The 21,467-nt window shown below is 42.2% G+C and overlaps 2 protein-coding genes across 2 annotated transcripts in view; one reads left to right on the top strand and one right to left on the bottom strand.

Annotated features, from left to right (window-relative positions):
- Positions 1 to 251: 251 nt before the first annotated feature.
- Positions 252 to 19,593, top strand: Pdzd9 (PDZ domain containing 9). Its single transcript, XM_046454368.2, has 6 exons — positions 252 to 437; positions 5,975 to 6,145; positions 6,894 to 7,002; positions 8,150 to 8,329; positions 12,944 to 13,133; positions 18,384 to 19,593. Exons 1-6 carry the CDS (start codon positions 252 to 254, stop codon positions 18,778 to 18,780), a joined length of 1,233 nt encoding a protein of 410 aa, XP_046310324.1. The 3' UTR covers positions 18,781 to 19,593.
- Positions 19,594 to 19,634: 41 nt separating this feature from the next.
- The window catches only part of LOC124099404 (cytochrome b-c1 complex subunit 2, mitochondrial), a 28,427-nt gene continuing 26,594 nt past the window's right edge, over positions 19,635 to 21,467 (bottom strand). Inside the window, exon 14 of the mRNA XM_046454461.2 lies at positions 19,635 to 19,890. Within this exon, the coding sequence (XP_046310417.1) occupies positions 19,801 to 19,890 (90 nt within the window). The 3' untranslated portion in view covers positions 19,635 to 19,800. The remainder of the gene's footprint in view (positions 19,891 to 21,467) is intronic.

Raw genomic sequence — 21,467 nt, 5'->3', positions numbered from 1 at the left:
CCCCCTCGGCCCCCGCGCGCCGCTCGCGCCCTCCGCGCGCCCGGGACCAGCAGCCGCCGCCCGCCCCGGAACTGCTCGGCCCGCCCGCCCCTCACCCGGAAGCGAAGCCGCGGCGCCGGCAGGACCGGCCGCGGCTTGCGACCGCCGAGCCGGCGGCGCTGCCCTGGACCTGGACCCGACGCTTGTCCAGCCCTTGCCCCGCTCTGGGGCTTTCCGGCTGGCCGCGCTGCCTCTCGACTTTCTTCCCAGGAATGACGCTGTCGTCGTCGTTAATGACTGGATGCCGAATGCTCCCGTCCCTAAGCTTTCCTAAGGCCACTGGGATGAGCGTGAGGGGAAGCCGCCCGCTTCTAGCAGGAGGCGGGCACCGCACGGTCCTTGTCACCTCGTGCTATCGTTACCAGCTCCGTGGCCGTCAGCTCCCGGGATTGGCCCGTGTGGGAAATAGCTCTTGACACCTACTGTGTGTCAGGCACTATAGATGCCGAGGGCACTGACGTGCGGGTGGGCAAAGACAAGCTGAAAGCCCATCTTTAAAACAAAATTTCAGGTGCTGATTTATGAACTTAATGGGGGGTCAGTGGGATAGAGGTTGGTGATACTTAATGATGGAGAGGAAGGGATACATTTATTTTCGCTGAGAATAACTAGGATCATAAAGGCTGATCTTATGAAGACTGTCCTAGACAAAGGCAACAGCAAGTGCAAAGACCAGACCATTAGGGGAGGCCACAGAGAAGAGACTGACACATTCAAGGACCTGCAAAATGGCCTGTGGGTTTAGAGAGTGGTGTGAGAAGCAGCAGGCAGAGACTAGATGAAAGGCTTTGGGGTCCATAGTAAAGCATCTGGATTTTGTTTCAAGAGCAACGGGAAGACACCGGAGGGTGACATGATTTTAATCTGTAAAGGTACGTAGTGTAGATTGTAGGGGGAAGGGGCAAAAATGAAAGCAGAGACATGACATAAGAGACAAAGTAGTCCAGGAAAGATAACTGTAATTTTGGGTAACAGTATTCTAGGTGGAAAAAATTTGACGTATTTGGGTGTTTTGTAGATAGAGGGAAGGACTTGCTGATAATGTGGGAGGAGTTGAAAGACAGAACTCAGGAATGACTCCAGGCTTTTGGCCTGAGCAACCAAGTTTGATGATAGATACTATTTAGTGAGTTGGGATGTAAGGAGAATCCTAGGCTGAATGGATAAACAGGAAAAAAAAATAAGATATTTGCATAATTTAGTTAGCAGTACAGATGATCTAGCCATCTACGATTTTGTTATCTGCTGGAGGGTTTTTGTTTTTGATTTTCCTTCCATGGCTTTTGGAGTAAGTGACACTAACTCTGACTTTAGATCCCACTCTCTCTATCCTGGGTAGGACTCCATGCAGCAAATAACAGGACACTTGTTTTCTCCTTAAATGCCACCTAGGTCATCTCTAGAAAGACCTAGAAGAGTGACATCTGACTCTATTTTTGGAAGGCCTACCTGAACACAAAACTCAGCAGGTTTCAAATTCCACCAGATTCAACAGCGTTGCAAAAAATGTGCAGTTATCCATGGCACAACATAGATTCGGGAAGAAAATATTTGATTGCTAAAGACTTTCTTGTCCAAACACTGGTCTCTTGGGAGAAGGACTTTGAAAAAATTATATAATGCAATTTTCTCTGCCACAGAAATTGACACAAGATAATTTATATGTTCCAAAGATCTAGATTAGTGCATATCAATATCATTATTTTTTCAAAGAATTTTTTATTTGTTCTAATTAGTTATACATGACTGTAGTCAATATATTATTGCAGTAGGTCTTTTCTTTTTTCTTTTTTAAGTACTGTAGAAGTTTGAGGGAGTCATGTTTTTGGCTTCTTGTCAGGTGTTTTGATTGCCTATTAATAGATGAAAAACCCTAACTATGCAGAACTAGGTTCTGGAATAATATCCACTGATGTTCACCACTGGCCTGCTAGTGAGAATCCTACATTGGAATGTTAAACAGTTTGCAACTATTCTGATTGAGTAGAATGATAGTGACTTGATTCTTTTGTTTAAAAAATACAGGTGTAGGGGCTGGGGTTGTGGCTCAGTGGTAGAGCACTTTGCCTAGCATGTGTGAGGCACTGGGTTCGATCCTCAAAACCACATAGAAATAAATAAATTAAATAAAGGTATTGTGTCCATCTACAACTAAAAAATAAAAAATACAGATGTAAATCTTCCTTTTACTGTGGCAGCACTTCCCAGACCCTCCTGCATTTATCCCTCCACAGAAGGTTCTAGATATCAGAGGAAAGCACAAAACAACCAGCACTGAGTTAAAAATTTTTTTTTAATCTTTTACTCAGATGAATGGCTATACATCATCATACAGGCCCTGCACACTCCTGCTGCACAACTCTGCTTTGCATAATAGATCATAGTGACCCATGCCTTCCCTTCCTACCAAAAGGATGGGGGTGGGATTAGTAGGGGCCAAATATAATATTTAAAGAGTTTCCCTTAAACCCTGATTTGGGTTCCACATCATATTCTTGACTTCCAGAATAACTGGTAATTCAGAGTCCCAAGCTGCTGAGGTTTACAGCACAAAGCAGTTCCCTTCTCTAGATTTTAGTAGAGACAAACCTGAGAGGTTTGGGAGGAGTGATATGCATATTTAGTTCCAGTCCTGCTACTGACTTGAACTTGGGAAAGCCATGTCACCTCTTCTGGCCTTTTTTCCCTATCTAACCAGACAGACACCCAGAGTCACTGCCTTAGTGATAGAAGCATCCTATCCTCTCACCCACACCTAAAAAAACAGCTGGGACTCTTCTAATCAGAGATGAGCTACGAGGCTCTTTATGGCAGAAAGTCCTTGGGGATCCAGAAGAACATAGAAGGCTCACAGGGGGAGCTCTGCTGGAAGCCCAAAGACATAAATAGCCATACTGTGGCTGTTAAGGAGCCATGGATGTGATGTGCTTGATCATGATTGATGACAGGCCTCAGCGCAGAAGAGGCTGAATCCAGATGGGACCTTGGGAAAGCTGTGGAAGGGAGACTGGTGTCATCACTCTATTTTAAGGAGTATCTTTGGCCTGACAGAATAAAGAACACACTTCCTCTCTAGGGGTCAAGTTTACTATGTGGGCCAAGAATGTGGAGAAAACACCACATGTATATATCAGGGGGTTTCTGGGATTAAGGAAGACCAAAGAGCCAAATCCAGAGGTTAACAGCTTGGTCAGGGCTCAGATCATGGTTTGTCTCCTACACTGATTCCCCTGGAGCTGACTCAGAGGCAAGAGATTATTGATCAGTGTGCAGGAAATTTATTAGTGAGTGCTCTCAGATCAACTCCTGTGAGGGAAGGAAGGGAGGCAGGATTGGACACAGAAAACAGGGAGTCAGAAGAGACTTTGGCAGACTCAGAGGGGAGCTCTGAAGCTGAGATGGCAATTTCAAGTTGCTGTGTTGGGATAAAGAGGCCAAGCCTTTACATTCTTAGCACTGACCAGTCAATCACTGGATTAGCTAGCTACCCCAGGAATGGGGTGTGACCTTAGGGAAGGTGGCTCTCTGCAGCCAAGCACAATTCCTCAAGAAGACCAACAGCAGAGATCTGTCAACCTACAACTCTTTCAGTAACTGGGGAATAATTCTTTAGTCCTGAAGGGGACCTAGTGGCACATCAGCATCTGCCACAGTGCCTCCATGGTGCTCAGCAGATCATTAGCATTTTGTATTATGCTCCATAATAATAATTTTTAGAATTTCCTTATATCTTCAAATAAAACTGATCCCCCAGGAAAATGGGCCATATCTGTCCAGTTACTTGAATTCCTATCACATCACTCATTGTTGGTCCATGTCCTACCCAGATTTGAGAAGCACTGCTCTATTGCAGTAGAAAACATATCTACTATCTTTAACATCCCAATTCTCAACTTTGACTTGTTTCTTTTAAGTCCTGAAAGTGGCCCCTCCAGGACTCTGGTGGGTATCTTTTCTCTTGGGAAACTACTGGAGGAATGTGGCAGCTCATCTTGAAGCATAACTGACATCCTCGTCATTTCGCTCTTTGACTCACCCAAGATTCCTCTCACGCCTTGCCAGCACCTCTGATGGTCTAGGTGGCTCATATGGTAGAGTGGCCTAGACCTCCAGCCCTCAAGTTTAAGGCCCTGGTTGCCATGTACCTTTCAGGCTGTGGCTGCTGTATTTGTCCAGTTAGTTACTGTCAAAATATGACAAAGGAGGACTACAACACCTAAGTGGATCATCTGGGTGCCACAGGTCACCTGCTTCCTGTCCTTATGTGTAGCAGCCACCTGCTTCCTTCCTGGTGATTACTCTTCCTGACAATTCCTTAGCCTAATGAATGTCTGATACATGATACCTGCTCTTAAATTTCCTTTCCCTGGTATACCATCCATTTACTACCAGGAAAGCATTTGCCATCTTAATGCGTCCCTGTGCCAGAGGCTGCCTATGCTTCTTTGTGTTTGGAACCTCATTAAATTGGGTGATCCAGCTCCCATATCTCATCTGGGCATCTACTCCTTCAGATCACCTCTGGCACTCTCTGTTGCTGGTTGGGGTCTTTAGAAGACAGATTCCAAGTCACAGGGAGTTTGGTGGGAGAGTGCTTTTGGGGCCCACCCCTGTGGGCAGAGGGAGAAGTCTGGCTGCAATACCACCATGACAGGGCCTGACAGTGGACCCCATAGAGAGTTCTGAAGCCGGGATGGCCCTGTGCTGTCAGTCATTGGATTCTAGCTGCCCTGGGAAGGTAGGATCTTGGGCAAGGGGCTCTCTCAGCCAGCAGCAGGGAATGGTGAATTGGGGGAGGCATAAGTCCTTCAGCCCTGAAGGGGGACCTGGGCAAAAGAGCACAGCATCCATGACAATTTGTATCCTGCATTTATACCATAAGCCCTTAAGAGATTTTTCTGTCTGGCATGGAGAGAAGACTCAGGTGCTTAAATCCCACAAATCTCACCATTTCCCTGCTGATGGGAAGACAGAGGCAAAGGGTACATTTTATGAAAGAATTTATTTGTTATCTAGATAGATCCCTGCCAGACTATTTGGAAGAGGAAACAGGTGACCTATCACAAGAAACCACTGGCTGAAGATTCCTTGAGGTTGACAGTAGCACTATATGTGAGGTTCAGTGACACAGGATTTATCCAATGAGAAATCTGGCCTGTCTGGGTAGTGCCAGAAAACCAGCAGAATAAGCTGGGCCTACTCAGTTTACCAGAGAAATCTTAGCACAGCTCCTGACATCTGATAGGTGAATGCCTTTAGGCAAGGTGCTTAACCTCTTGGTTTCTGCAGAGTGGGGACCTACCTCATGTTATTTCCTCCTCCTTCTCTTGCCCAGGCCTTTATCTCCTACCTCAGCCTCTTCAGTTGTTGGCATCTCAGGCATGTGCCACATGCCTAGAATTTATTTTGAAAATTTATGTTTTCATAAAATTGTCCCCATTGTCTGTTTTTCAAGCATAAATTCCAAGAGGATAGGGCCCTGTTTGTCTTGTCTACTTTGTCCCCAGCATCCCCACAAACCACAGCGGCTTCCAGTGAATATTTGCTGTATGAGTGAATGTGTGTGGGAGGAAGGGTTATTTTGGAAAAAAGAAGGAAGCATTAATCCCTCTCTTAATAGTGACTCATTGTTTTCAGGCCACCCTTGGCCTTTTCTCAACCAAAACATCTATGAAAAAAGTGTAATGGCAAAGCAATTGGAGCTGTTGATGCAACAGTATTTAAAAATACCATCATTAGGCGTGCAGCAGGGGACTGTGATCTTCTAGGGATTCTGTGATCTTCTAGCTGTGCTTTCCCTCTGCCATCTTTGAGAAAACTCCTCTTTGCTTTCTGCTCCGTCCCATTTGGGTTTCATCACCAATGAATGAAGAACCCAGTGTGAGCCTGGCACTCTGCCTGTCCCCGCAGAAGTTCCATTCTTTCCACCCCAAAGTTTTCACATGCCACATTGGAGTGTAACACCCCTGCCAAGTTTTCCAAGGTCCACACAGCCCTGGAGGCTCCCACACTGCGGTTCAGCCTCTGCGCGGCGGCCTCGCAGTGCCCCCTGGCGGTCAGCCCGAGGGACGGCGCCCGAAATCTACTGGCGGCCGGGGGTGGGGGGGTGGGGGTGGGGTTGCCTGCAGTGCTGCCCTGCGCGTGCTTCTGCAGGATTCGAAATTGCTGGCCGTTAGACGCGCTCCAGCCTAGGCTCCAGGAGGTTTTCCTGAGTCGCCCACCCTCCCGGGGACATGGAGAAGTCCAAGGGAAAATGCGGATATGGTAACTGGGGAGAATGGGGAGAGGGTGATGTCTTGGGTTTCAGGCTATATTCACTTTTCCTCTTCTGTAAAATGAGGACGTCACATCCTTGGCCTGGAAGCTAACCTCTCACCATTGTCTATTAAGGTATAATTTACATTCAGTAGGGCCTCCCTTCTTAGTGGACATCTCATTGAGTTTCGACAAGCATACATCCACATGGAACCACCACAAGACAGGGAATATACTACCACCCCCCAAATTACACTGAAGCCGCCCTTTGGTAGCCTACCTCTTCCTTCTCCCTACTTTCTCACACTCTGATTTTTTAGAATTGTGTGTTTTTCCATGGAGAATGTCATAAAAATGGAATCATGGATGGTGCTGTTTGAGGCTGGCTTCATTTGCTTACCCTGCTGTCTTTTGAATCTAGGCTCCATAGACTACATCATAAAGCACATTTAATTTGCAGGCTGAGGTTGGGACCCAGACCCTGCAGAGGATGAGCTTCTCTGTCTGCCCAGGAACCAGAGGCCCAAAGAAGAGCATACCTGGGCCCCAAATTGCCCCTAAAAAAACTCTGAAGACCTTATCTTCTTTTTCCTGGGTAGTTTTCCAGCCAGAAAGTGTCTGTGGTTCGGGGGAAGATGAGATTGGAGATGGGCAAAGACTTTTGTTTTGAGGAAAGGGAGGTGAATTCTGCCAGTTCTCTACAGCTGGGTGAGCCCCTCTCTCAGCAGACCATGAAAAACAGCAGTCACATGGACATAGCAAGGACTTGGCCAGTTGCAGTGTGTCACTCATCCTAATGGAATCAGCTGTGTATGGAATTCTGGAACAGTGTGCAGAAAACAGCTCTCCACACAGAACTTTCCTGTGTACTGAAAAAGAGCCTTCTAGAAGCTTCCTCTGGAGGAAAAAAATCACTTGTTTTCAATCACTCCTTAATCCTTGAAATTTCCTTGTGAGAGTTGGTTCTATAAAAAGCATGTTTCAACATCTCTACAACTCACTGTCCCAAAGGCCTTTGGATTTCCTTCCCAAGTCCTTTTTGGATCCGTCTACTGTCCATTTCCTCTGTCACCACTATGACATACCTGGGTGAATGCAGTAACCTTTCCATTTCTCTAGTCAACTCTGGGTTCCACAACCCACACACCTGACCCAGCAGCCAGAAGTTTGATTTAAATGCAAACTGAATCATGTCCAGTTTAAATCACTTCTGAGCTTTTTCATTAGGGCAAACCTGAGCACCAGCCCCTGTCAGCCCCACCATTGGGCCTCTGGCCGCCTCCTACTAGTGGACTCCTTCATATTCCCAGCAGGGCTTCGGGAATCTCAGAACCTTGATCCAATTTTCTCTCTCCCTTCCTCTTTTGAGTAAATAGTTTTGGTCCTTTCTAAATTTGTATTTACCCTCTCAGGAAAGCTCAATTGAGGGACCCTCCCCAGAAGAGAATGAGGCCCCCTGCTGTTTATCCTGAGTATTATTTTTTCTTTCATAGCTTGTGATATAGTTTGTTATCCAATGTAGATTTATATAACTGATATTTGTTTCCTTCCCTGTCTACAAGATCCATAAGGGCATGGTAAGTGGTAAGCACAATAAGTATTTGTTAAGTGAACTGATAATAATAATAACTGATATTGATTAAACCCCCATGGTGTGTCTGACATTGTGCAAGAGCCCTTGAATAGACTCATGCAATTCTCATAACACTTTTGTAACCCTCATTTTACTGATGAAGAAACTAAGGAATAGGTAGATTTCATAACTGCCCCAGCAGCCTGGCTTCAGAACCCCAGAAACTATTGCCATGATGCTGTCTCAATAAATAACTGAAACAAGTTCCCCTCTTTCTATTAGGAAAACAATTCAGCTTTGAGTTCAAGAACTCTGTACACAACTTGAGCAAAACACAGCAGACCAAACTCACTGTGGGCAGACTGGGATTAGGCCTGATCATCATCCAGCATGGGCCCTACCTCCAGATTTCCCACCTCATCAAAAATGGGGCTGCAGCCAAGGACCGGAGACTCAAGCCAGGTGACTGTGGTTTCCCCATGTCCCCCTCTCCTCTGCCTTCATGGAGCCACACAGTTTCAGCATAACCATAATAATATGATGACATTGGTTGAGAACTCTCTGCAGTCAGTCAATTGCTATCCCATACATATAACTCTCACTGTCAGAAGTGCTTATTCATTTAATTCTCTAGGTAGGAACTGTTATTATCATCCTCTTTTTACAGGTGAGGAAACTGAGATTCAGTGAGACTGAGTTTCTTGTCCAGGTCATGTGCACCTTGTAAGTGGCTACAACTGGAAGTCCAGTGTCACTCCAGAGCTTATGTCTCTCTGTGATAAGGATTTCTTCTCTTCTAGGCAGTATTAATCATCACTAACACTTGGACCCATTATGATGTTTCACCCTCCTGAAAACGCAAGAGGTAGATTCTGCATTAATCCACCTTACACACAAAAAATCAAATATTTACCCACAGTCACACCGAGGAGCTAGGATCTGAGAGCCCCAGGGTTTTACAAATCTTTGGGTGAATGCGTGTTCTATCTGGTGTGAGACATTTTCCCAGTGCCTCCTCCAGGCCTGGTGCTATGCCCAGGAGTGAAGCACAGTGGGATGGTGAAGTGGTCAAAAGGAAAAACAAAACATTTCAGGTTAAGCAACCTGAATTCTGGCCCAAGCTCTGTCACTTTCTAGCTCTGTGCTGTTGGGTAAAGGTCCTTAACCTTCCAGGTCTCAGTCACCTCATCTCTAAATTGGGGGGATCCCATCTTTGTCAGGGGTTGCTAGGATTTGATGAAATAATTTTTATGAAAGTGCTTTGAGAACTTCAAGTGCTCTAGAAAAATTGGCAATTGTTACACTGTTCTGATTTATAGATTCTCTATATTTGTGTCTTTTTTAAAAAAAAATAAAAAATGATTGTGATATACGAGTCCCAGTTACCTGGTTACCTGTTAGAATCACCTGGGCCCCGTCTCCCCACAGGTTCTGATTCAACTGGTGTAGGGTTAGGACAGGGCAGCTAGCTCATGCTTTAAAATCTCCTCAGATGACTCAGATAGGGTTTGAAGCAACAGATTAAAAAATAAAATAGATAAATGTTATATTGAAAGATTAACTTGTCTTAAAATCCAAAGCATTTTCTCCCCATATCACTACTTGGTGCTGAGGAACAAACTGCTGGAGAGTTCTGGGCTCCTTATACTGTATTAAGTCAGCTTTCTGTCACTGTGACAAAATGCCTGAGGTAAACAACTTATAAGGAGGAAAGGTTTATTTTGGCTAATGGTTCAGAGGTTTCAGTTTCATGGTTGGTTGGCTCTGTTGCTTTGGAACTGTGGCAAAGTAGCACATCATGGTTGGAGTGTGTGGCAGAGAAACCTACTCATCTCCTGGCAGCCGGGGGGCAAAAAAAAAAAAAGAGAGAGAGAGATGAAGGGGCCTTTTACTAGGCTCTACATCCTAAAGGTTCCAGCATTTTTCAGTGGCTCCACAAGCTGGTGATCAAACCTTCAATACACAGACTGAAAGAACTCCAGGTCAAGTTCCATGGACTTTCCTTGTGTTCAGCTCTTGAGTCAGGTGACAAATGCTGGTTGGTAACCAGGTGCATACTCCAGGGTGCTAGAATGCAACAAGAGTGTGTTCTGGTTCATCCCTGTGACACAGAATCTCATGGTGGGGCTACAGCTGGTGGGCTCTTTGAGGTGAGAGAGGCAGTCCCAAATTCATCTTTTTCAATCCAGGACTTACCTCCAGGTCTGGCACGTTTATTATGTATTTGTCCCAGGCATTGTACAAGATATTTCTACGTTTATTATTGAATTTTGCATTTGCAACACTCCTAGAATGTAAATAATGAAATATAGAAGCTTAGAGAGATGAAGTAATTTGCTTAGAATACATGGCTTAGTCCATGGTCCGAGCTGGGATTTGAACCCATGTCTGCCCGGATAGGGTAGGGTTAGGGTTAGGGTTAGGGTTAGGTTTATAGCCATATCTTTCTAGACAATTGCCTAATAACTAGAAATCAGATTTTAGTACATAAGGAGTCCAGAGTCCCAGATTTCTTCATGAGAAGTCAGCGACTTCAGTCTCTGTAATTCGTTTTTTATAAATAAGATCATGGAAGGCAATAAGTGTAGAAATTCGCTATTTCTTTGGTTTCATTGCCTCTCAGTCCCATTATTTCTTATTCCTGTGTTTTAAAGCTTCTTCTTTGGTGATTCATGATGGAGTTTCATCTCAAATCTCCTGATTTAGTTTAGTGTTAGTTTATTCTGGCTAAACTTTAGATCCACCTTGGCCATTATGGCTTCAACAGACTGCCAAACAAAGTCTTAAGAAATTAATGCTGCTTTGACAGTAGCTAACCTGTGCCCTGGCCACTGCTCATAGCAGGCTTCATTCATTCAGTCAGTATTTCCTGAATGTCTGCTGTGCACACGCACCCAGCTAGGCACTGTGGGTACATTGGGGAGCCAAGCAGATTCGGTCCCTAACACATAGAACTTAAGCAACTTATAGCCTTGTTGGGAGGGACAGAGAAAAAAATGTATTTTTCAGTAGCGACACGAGTGCTACAGAGTTGATTTAATATAGGTAATCGAGACAAAGTTTATGCAATGTCATTCTACAGCCCATTAAAACAGAAAAGAAGATGTGTAATGAATTTGGTGTTCATAAACACCAAATTGGTGTCTCCCTATGAAGGGCAGTGTTAATGCCTATTGCCAGAGTAATCACATTCGTAAGCTGACACACTTGGTTTATAGCCAGAACGGTCAGGGTATTAAGCTGTTTATTTTCTGCTTTCTTGATAAAGTCACCCTTTTACAACATAATTAAGCACAATGCCAAGTCATAGCTTTCAGCTATAAACACTCCTTTTAACATTAGGCAAGTAAGCTCATCCACAGAGGGATTTTTCCCCCATTGTAATTAACCTCAGTCAGAGGAGCAGCTGCTTCATACTGTGTGGCCTGCAGGGAGCTGGGAGAAGCCTTGTTTTTTATGAAGTGTAGCTTCAGGTATGTGGCTGATTTAACCCACAGCTAATTCCTAAGACCAAGGTAGAAGGTTTTCTCTATCCTTCTAAGTATTCATTTACTGGAATACTAAGCACTTGTTTCTGATGGGTCTAGCACTGTGGAAATCCTTGGTGATCACTGTAATTTCTGACTATAGCTCACTGGGATCAGAGAAAGTGCTTCTTCTTGATCCTTTTCTCCTCTGAGGTTGAGTTTCATCTGTCTTGGAATGATTGGAGCATGCCTAGTTTTCCACACTCGGAGACGTGAACACGCCTTTTATAACTTCATCCAGGCCACTTTATCCCATGTCAGCTCTGAAGTTTCTGTTACTGTTGGTAAGATGTCAGTACCTAGTAAGCTCTGAGGACTAAGATTTTGCCCAGTGTGAGTCTGGCCTTGAACAGCATATCTCTTCTCAAAGTCTGCTGAAGGCAAGTGGCATTCAGAGTTCTTCACTGCGAGCGACAGAAAACAGATGAGGCACTGAATTTAGGATACTGCATCTGCCCGAACTGCCTGCCCAACAGGCTGGAGAACCAGGCTCAGAAGATAGGGAGAGGGGCTGGGGATGTGGCTCAAGCGGTAGCACACTCGCCTGGCATGCGTGCGGCCCGGGTTCGATCCTCAGCACCACATACAAACAAAGATGTTGTGTCCTCCAAAAACTAAAAAATAAATATTAAAAAAAAAAAAAAGAAGATAGGGAGAGAAGAAAGGGCCATGTGTAGCTGTTCCTGGAAACCGCATGCTCCTGTCATTGCCCTGCATCTCCTCCAGGTTCAGTGACCCAGATGGGAGTGCCTGGTGACTGCACTGGTTTATAGGCCCATATCAGCCTGGTAGGGTAGGGAGGCAGGGGAGGTGGGTGCAAGTAAAGAATTGGTTTCTTAGCTTTTCCATTTTGGGGACCCAGGGGTTTGTTGCCAAAATGTAGTTCTCTTTCCACCTACTGGGGGCTCAGAAACTCCCTCTCTGTCCAGCATTGACCTAAAGTAGGGGATCCAAGCTGTCAAATTCCTTTCAATATACTCTCTGTATATACAGCTTCAGCATAATTAAAGCAAGCTAATTGCCCAGTGTTTCATACAAAATTATGTGCCCAAGTAATTCTGCATGGGGCAGAAAATGGAAATGAAAGGCTTGATTAATATAGTCTATTTATGGTGGAGGGCTCTGGAAATTGCCAGGCAGGTATAATAGAAAGTGGGTCATTAATTTATCACTTAGTGTAAATGTTTTTTTCCTTTACTAGTAACAGCCATCCATTTTATCTCAAATTAATATATTTTTAGAATCCCAAAGGATGGTTCAGACTATAAATGGTTTATAGCCTCTGTTATACCAAGAACTTTAGAAATGTCTCATGGTTTAATATCCTCCATTATACTGCTATTAAGAAACATCTTGTAAATATTCTTCATTATACAAAGGACATTCATGTCAAAGAGATGAATATTTTTAATAAGTCAAGGCTGAAGCCTAGTTTTGGTTCAAAATGAACTAACAATATAAACAGAAATTCCACAACCAAGTAAGAAATCAATATGGTCCTTTCCAACCCATTATCTTAATTTTACTGATAATATTTCTCCTCTTTTAGGTGATGTTCTGATTAGTGTTGGCCATGCCAACGTATTAGGATATACTCTTCGAGAATTTTTAAAGCTTTTGCAAAATATCACCATAGGAACAGTGCTACAATTCAAGGTTTACCGAGATTTTATTGCTATACCCCAAGAATGGCAAGAAATATATGATTTAATCCCTGAAACCAAATTCCCAGTGACACGGTAAGTTGTTCATTTTAGGAACTCTTTGTTACAATACAGACCCCCAGGTCCTGGGAAGCACAGGGTCCTGATTTAATGTGAGAATAATCAAATGGTAAGAACCGTGGTAGAAGAGATGGGTGACACTGCCGGAATAATTAGGTGAATTTCCAAATCCATTTGGAAAGCATAGGTGACTGACCTCATTTGAAGCAGCATGATAAACACAACTTATAGTTAAAAAAGCTATAACCAGCAGTCGCTGATAGGAAGACTGTCCCCAAAACACCTGCACTGTGCCTCTCTGCAGTCAGACCTTAAAACACGCTGGGAATCCTGTCTCCTTTCTTAATTGCCAACTTCTTTCTCTCTGGTTCCCAGTAACAATTAAGCCCTTTCAAGTTTCTTTCATGTTAGCAAACCCACCAACTCCATGCCCCTCTTCCTACTGGCTTCAATCACTGCCCTGTCCCTTGCCTCCCCTATCAGAGGTCTCCATTTTCTCCGCAGATGCACTTTCCAGGGAGAAAGTGACTCCTTGACTCGCTTCCGTCTAGGTTTTGCTTTTATCCCTGGCTCAGAGGCCCCTTCCTAAGGTCATACATGTCCTTCATGCTGATTCTGATGGACTCTTCTCAGTCTTTATTTTGCTTGGCTTCTGAGCAGCTTTAGAGACTTGGCAACGACCTTCCTTCCCTTCTTCTTGACATATCAGTTTCCTCAGGTTTCTGTGTTACCTTACTCCCTTGATTTTCTGGTTACCTCTGGTCACCTCCTCTTGGTCTTCTGCCCAACTCAAGTTCTTCTCGGTTTAGTCCTTGGCTTTTTTTTTTTTTTTTTTTTAGTTGTGGATGGACACAATACCTTTATTTTGTTTATTTAGTTTTTTTTATGGGTGCTGGGGATCGAACCTAGTGCCTCGTGCATGCTATGCAAGAGCTCTACCACTGAGCCACAACCCCAGTCCCTAGTCCTTGGCTCTTTTAGGCAACCTCACCGATGCCTGTGGTCACTACCTGTACACTAATCACTTCCATATTGTGCTATCTCCAAACTTGTGAACACAAATTTTTCAGTGCCCACCCGATGTCTACATCTGGATTTTTCATAAACCCCTTAAACTCATGCTTAAAATAAAGTCACCTCACCAGTGATCTTTCAGTGGTCCTATCTTACTGGGGGAATGTCTCCCTACTTGACAAGGGTTGTGCTTGTGCTTGGTTCCTCTATCCTTGACCCTGCCAACCAACCACTAATACTATTATTGTCATTTTCCTTATCTTCTCACATTTATCTGCTTCTGTCCCTGGCTATTACCATCGTCCTAGACAAAGCCACCATTTAGTTCTTCCTGCATCTATTCCCACCTCTTATTCATTCTCTATTCAGGGTGGTCCTTTTACAATGCAAATCTAATCAAGTCATATTCCAGTTTTAAAATGACAAAAATCCTTACCTTGGCCTATAATATTATGGTCTGACTGGGCACCATTCCAGCTTCATCTCACACTCTTTTCCCCCTTTATCTAGCCTACTTTAGATTTCAGTTTTCTGCCTTGTGTTTTTCCCCCTACAATGTGCTTAGTAGAGTGCTGTTCTTCAGTACAGCATCATTGAAAGCTCACAGTGCAAGCTTTCTCTAAGAGGCATTAAAACAGTTGGGACCACCTGTCATGTGCTCTCATAGCACCCTATATATCTCCTCCATATTTATCCCACTTTTAATTCAATCATCTGTACAATCAGTTGTTTGCTATGCTTCCCTAGGAAAATGCAAATGCCATGTGTCTTGTTCTGCTAAATCTATTATGGGACTTCAATGTGGTGGAGGCTTCATTTATTGAAAGCGAAAAACGGAAATCCAGCTAGGAATCTCAAATTACCTAAATAATCCGACAGCTTGTTTCCTTCTTTCCTTCCTTGCCCAGGCTGGCCTCAAATTTGGGATCCTCCTGCAATCCTCCTGCCTCAGGATCTCAAGTAGCTGGGATTGAGAGCTTGTTTCTTTATCTGTAACAGGGACTCTTGTGAGGATCAGATATATGAGGGAGCATTCTGTGGAACACAAGGTGTAGAATGAGATTATTTTGTGTTGAATTCAATTCTCTGATGCAAGAGTGATCCTCAATTTTGTCAGGATTTCTACACTAGATTCTTGTCACTGTGTAAACTCCCTCTTTCCCCCGCCCCCTAGTATTGGAGATGGAGCCCAGGGCCTCACACATGCTAGGCAAGCACTCTGCCACTGATCCCCAGCCCCAGCCCTATACTTTCGCTTATAGGGATAGACTCAAAGGATATGGCCAGGATTTTTACAAAGCCTAGAAAATGGCCCATATTACATCAACTTTATTTCAGAGACTCAAACTTGTGGCCAAGGATCTGAAGTGGTACCCAGATATGCTTTGGTCATTTCTCACAGCACTTAGAAAACCCGGACCTGTAGAGAGCAAGGAAGATACATGGGGACTTCACAAGGGACCAGTAACACTCCATTCCTTGACCTGGCAGCAGCCACCAAGGTGTCTGCTTATAATATTTTTCATTAAATTGTTTTTTCACACTTTCTGTGTATTTTTTAAAGCATTCCCACATGGTGACAGTGGGTTTGAGCTGGGGAGCAGCTGTCCTCTTCAGATCAGGCAGGCTGGAAAATATTATTTTTTTCCCCAGTGACCAAACCAATCCTGATCTGATTTAAAATAAGTAAAATTAAGTCAGGAATAGTGTGTGCACCTGTAATCTCAGTAACTAGGGAGACAAGCAGGGGAATTACAAGTTTGAGGCCAGCCTGGGCAATTTAGCAAAACCCTATCTCAAAATAAAAAATTAAAATAAAGGCTGGGGATATAGCTTAGTGTAGAGCCCTCCTGGGTTTAATCAAGTACTGAAAATTTTTTTTTTTTTAAATTTAAAAATAAGCCCAGAGCCGTGGCACACACCTGTAATCCCAGCAGTTCGGGAAGCTGACATAGGATTTTGAGTTCAAAGCCAGCTTCAGCAAAAGCGAGGTGCTAAGCAACTTAGTAAAACCCTTGTCTCTAAATAAATAAGTAAATAAATAAATAAATAAATAAATAAAGGGCTGGGCATGTGGCTCAGTGGCCAAGTGCCCTGAGTTCAATCCCTGGCACACCCCTCACACAAACCCCGCCCAATTTTAAAAATAATAGCATACACTTACTCATTGCTTCTTGTGTTGTGGCCAGGGCAAGGACTTTACAATGTCAGTGACAACTTTCTGTGGTAGTGGAATGTTCTGCATCTGAGTTGTCCTATAGGCTAGCCACATGTGACTATTAAGCATTTAAATATGGGGACTGCACCTGGGGAATTTTAATTTTTATTCAAAATATTCACACGTAGCCAGCAGCCTGTTTTGGATAGTGCAGCTCTAAAGCCGGGGCCCTTAACCATTTCCTTGTAGAACTGCCATGTCCTAAGCTTGTTCATTACATGGAAAGAGTCTGATATTCTGAATATTAAAAGTTAATGATGGCAGACTGACCATTCAAAAGCAGAGATAAACAGAATAGCACAACTGAACCCCACAAACTTACAGAATGATGACACATTTTCTTTCTTAACTAAGCAAAGTACTTCTGTAAGGTATTTTAGTAACTTATGTGGAAGGGGTTAGCAAAGGGGAAGATGGGGAAAGGAAAGGGCTTTTATGGTATGACCTTTTCTAGGAGCAGATGGCACTTCGTGCACAATAGAATATTCCATATTGTGTTCTGGGTAGTCTAGTGGTATAAGATCTATATCCAGCCCACACTGTCCTCTGCTGGCTGTGTTTTTATTATCTGTTGCGATAATGCTAGTTTAATTAAAGTGCCTAGCCCTACCACCTGTCCTTTACAATTGCCTAATACAGAATTACCAAGAATACCTCTTGCAATCTGAAAAAAAAGTAACTTGGATTTTTTCCTTTTCTTTTCAAATGGTTCCAGTCCTAGATCTTCTTGCATGACCCTAAGCTAAGGATAAGGAAATCACACCATGTAAGACTAGATGCTTTCAGTAAAAATGACTTAATATTAGAAGAGAGAAACCTCAAAACAAAAACCAGGCAGACTGGCAAGGATATTAATGATAACACCAAGAAGTCTGATGGATTGATTGGCAGAGAGGGTGGGGAAGAGATGTGTTTTGTATTAGCAGAACAGAATGTGTCAAAGGGTTAGAATCGCAAAGATCTAGTTGTAGACTTCGCAGGCAATAGCACCAGGATGAGAGAGAGCAGGTGATGGATGGTATTTGTTCTGCAAAGATTAGCAAGCGCCAAGTATTAGAAAAGTCCAGAGCTTTGTAGTTCCTAGCAGGCAAACACCACGTAAATTTCAACAATCAAGCCAAAAACAAAATTAAACAACCCCCCCCCCCAAAAAAAAAAAAAAGAAAAAAAAACCTTTGAAGCTTTTGGATGACAATAGAGAGGAAGAATAGAGAATGATAATGGTCATGTGAGGAGAAGGGTGCTTTACAAATCCATGCCTGAGCCAGGTGTGGTGGTGCATACCTGTAATCTCTGCTCCTGGGGAGACTGAGGCAGAAGGATCACAAGTGCCAGGTCAGCCTCAGCAACTTAGTGAGACCCTAAATAGCTTGGTTAGACTGTCTCAAAATAAAAAGTAAAAAATGGCTGGGGATGTGGGTCAGTGGTCATTGCCTCTGGGTTCAATCCTCAGCACCCAAACAAAGCAAAATAAAACAAAACAAAATCTATGTATGTGAACCCCAATGAGAGGGACAGAATGATGCTCTAGGTGGCACTGTCAGGAAAAAAAGATGATTAAAAGACTACTGACTTGCTTACTGAAGACCCTTGAGGTCCACTATTTATTTCCTGACCCCCTTGGAAATCAGTGATCTTTTTTTCTTTTTTTTAATTGGTTTTTTAAAAATACACAACAGTGGAATGTATTACAATTCTTATTATACATATAGAGCACAATCAGTGAACTTTCCTATTATTGTCTTATGACCCATGAGAACAGGGTTCTCAGGAGGTGATGGCCAGGTTGAACTTGTAGGTACAAGTGAAATTAACCTATCCTTTAGGGCCTCCTAATATTATGGTCTTGCATAGTTTAAGTCTGGTTTAAGTCTATGCAAAGCTTTTTAAAGTAGTGTAAAATAATTTAAGGCAATATTTATAGGAAAAAAATTTAAAGGTACTTTAATGAGACAAAGCAGGCTATAAGACATCTCTTTAGGGAACTATAAATGTTCAGACATTCATTTTATTCACTATTCTTTTTATTTCAGTACACCAAAGAAAACTGGGAAGGCAAAAGATGAATTTTTCTCAAGCCCTGATGACAACAAAGATGTAGTTTTAGATAAAAAACTTAAATTTTACAGATATTCACAGTCACTTGGGCCTCACCCTGCAAGAAGACCAGTATCTATCTCCAGAGAATGGCATGGGTATAAAAAGGAGAACCAAACTATTAGTGTTGGAAAAAACATCAACTGTGATGTGATAATTCATGGAGATCATAAGAAAGAAGTGAGAGCCCCATCTCCATACTGGACCATGGTGAAGAACGAAAACCAAAGCTCCTCTTCCTCCGTCTCCTCCACCTCAGATGCATTTTGGCTGGAGGACTGTGCCCAAGTTGAGAAGGGCAAAAGTCAACTGGCATCAAAGGTTAGGCAATAGTTTACAAAGTGGGGTTGTATGAACATTTTTTAAAAACACCAAATTTTTGTGCCTTGCCAAGTTTGCAAGAATTCTTCAGGAATTATGTGCAGACTTATCAATTCTTTTTCATGACTGTGGAAAAGCCTTTAGAGACCTTCTTCAGTGAGAAAGTGAAAGACTTCCTGGGGTTTCACAGATCTTGTTCTCAAAATAGCAATTCAGGTCATGAAGACCCTCCTTTCTGAGAATTTCCCATCTTTTAGAAAATATGGTAGAAGAAACCATTATCAGAATATATAAACATGGTAGAGAACTTCTTTTTAAGGTAAATACCATATTTTCTTTTGATATTTAGATTAGATTCTTTGGGTAATTATTCATATTAGCAACCCTTCAGCCCTACTGTTACTTTCAGTGTTGGCCTGATAGTTAACTATGTGAAAGAGACAGGATTGAAACAGATGAGAAATAGAAGAGAAAAATAAAAACTGCCACAGTGAAAATAAATCAGAAATATAAAGTAACAATTACATGGCATATGATTCATAGGAAATTTATGTTTTTCAGAAATGATTTCATTGTAAAAAAAGGCAAAGAGGGTAAACTCAGATCACTTAATTGTTGTATCCAAAATGACAGATTTTTAATTTGTTTTCATCTTAAAAAGTCACCAATAATAATCTGGAAATTTTTACCCTGGTAGTTGCTTAGCCTTAATTTTAATAGTGTCCGATGCTTCTTAATTGAAGTACCAAATTATTACATTCCTGCCTCCTTTCAGACATCTAAAACAAAGATGTAAAAAAAAAAAAAACAAAAAACAAAAAACAAAGATTAAACACTTATTGATTAAACAGGAAAAATGCAAGAAAAACATTTAAGCAGAATGTTTTATTGACTCCATTAATTACTTGCATTTATGTTTTATGATATTTTACTTAGTTGATAAAAACAAGATAAATTATAGACTTTTGACTTTCATGTGTCTGCTGCTCTGGGATGAGAAAATGTTCTGTGCTCTCCCTTGCAATTTGTGCTTCAGTGTTTCAACTCGTCAACAAAAGGGGTATGCCCCAAATTTCCACTTGCTGCCATTGACTTCTGGCCAGAAACAAATTTCTTTGCAGCCTTTAAATAAAACAAAAGAAGACAGAAAATTAAAAGAAATAATAATGTACCATCAAGTAGATAAACTTTTGCCATACTACTTGGCCATTTCAAGAGTTTATAGATAGAACATTCTAAGCCAGCAATTCTATAATAGCCTCTTGTGAAAATAAGCTATGAGATGGCTAGTGCTTCATTTAATTTGGAACAATGTGGAGGAAAAGTTAAGCTTTTTTTTTTTTTTTTTACATATTTTTATTAGTTGTGGATGGACCTTTATTTTTTTATTTACACGTGGTGCTGAGAATAGAACCCAGGGCCTCACACATGCTAGGTCTACTACTAAGTCACAACCCCAGCCCTTGGCTGTTCTTTTGAATATGAATATTCCATCAAATATTGACTGAGTGAGCAAGAGCAGTGGTCTAGATAACAGAGTAGTTAGGGGGATGAGGAAAACCTCACTGACATTGCAAAACAGGACAGAGTGACTTCAGGCAGGGCTGTGCTTGCTTCTGTATTATAACAGCAAGTAGTCTGGATCTACTAAAATATAGTTAAAGTCAAACTTATGTCCTTAGTTTTATCAATATTTTAAAAAGAAAGAAAACTAAGGACATAAATTTGACTTTAACTATACTGATAACTGAACCAAGCATTTTATTATTTTTTATATATATACGTTTTAGTTGTAGATGGACACAATACCTTTATTTATTTTGATGTGGGGCTAAGGATCGAACCCAGAGCCTCACACATGCCAGGCAAGTGCTCTACTTTTCTTTCTTTTTTTAAAAAAAATATTTTTAGTTGTAGATGGACACACATTTTATTTTATTTATTTTTATGTGGTGTTAAGGCTCGAACTCAGTGCCTCACATGTGCTAGGCAAGCACTACAAACACAATCCCATCCTCTTTAGTTTTCTTTATGCCACTATTTCAGATTCAAAGCCTAGTTATTTATATTTAGGTTAAGTGCAGTAAAAGTCAGGTCTAGGTATAGCAGCAGCTCGCCCAGCCTTGTCCCCATTATCTCAGGCAGCTTTCCTAATGGAGGAGAGATGGTGAGGGAGGCAGCTGGGCTGCACACTCTTGAATGTAAGATTAGGTCAGCCACTTAGCAGAGTATGTAATGATGAACTTGGGGGCAAGTGAATGAAGTTAGAGTTATTATCTCAAGGTAAACAAACTTCTCTGTCTCTTTAAAAAATAATCTAATTGTCCATGTATAAGGTAGATTTGTTGGTGAGAAGATAGTTGAGACATCTACAAAAAAAAAAAGGAGTTGACATTTCTTAATGTAGAAAAACATGGGAAAACCCAATGACTTTAGATATACTCTGTAGCTCTTGTGCTCTTTAGGCATACTAGAGAATACAAAAAAGTATGAGACATAGTCTAGACATAGTCCTAGCCCTCAAAACAAGTCAGTCTTATGTGTGGGGGAAAAATGCCAAAAGTGGGAGAAGGTCTTAGGCTAAAAAGAATAAAGAAAATCTTGAAATGCTGGATGATGGAAGGACTGGCAGGATGGAGTTTGTTTATTATTATTATTTTTAAAATATCTTCATTTTATTTATTTATTCATTTTTATGT

This window comes from Marmota monax, unplaced genomic scaffold, assembly GCF_021218885.2.
Source record: "Marmota monax isolate L192 unplaced genomic scaffold, Marmota_monax_Labrador192_F-V1.1 WCK01_AAM20220418_F8-fsc00086, whole genome shotgun sequence".
NCBI lineage: Eukaryota > Metazoa > Chordata > Mammalia > Rodentia > Sciuridae > Marmota > Marmota monax.
Note: the sequence above shows the minus strand (reverse complement) of the source record. Positions and strands in the feature narration are given on the sequence as shown.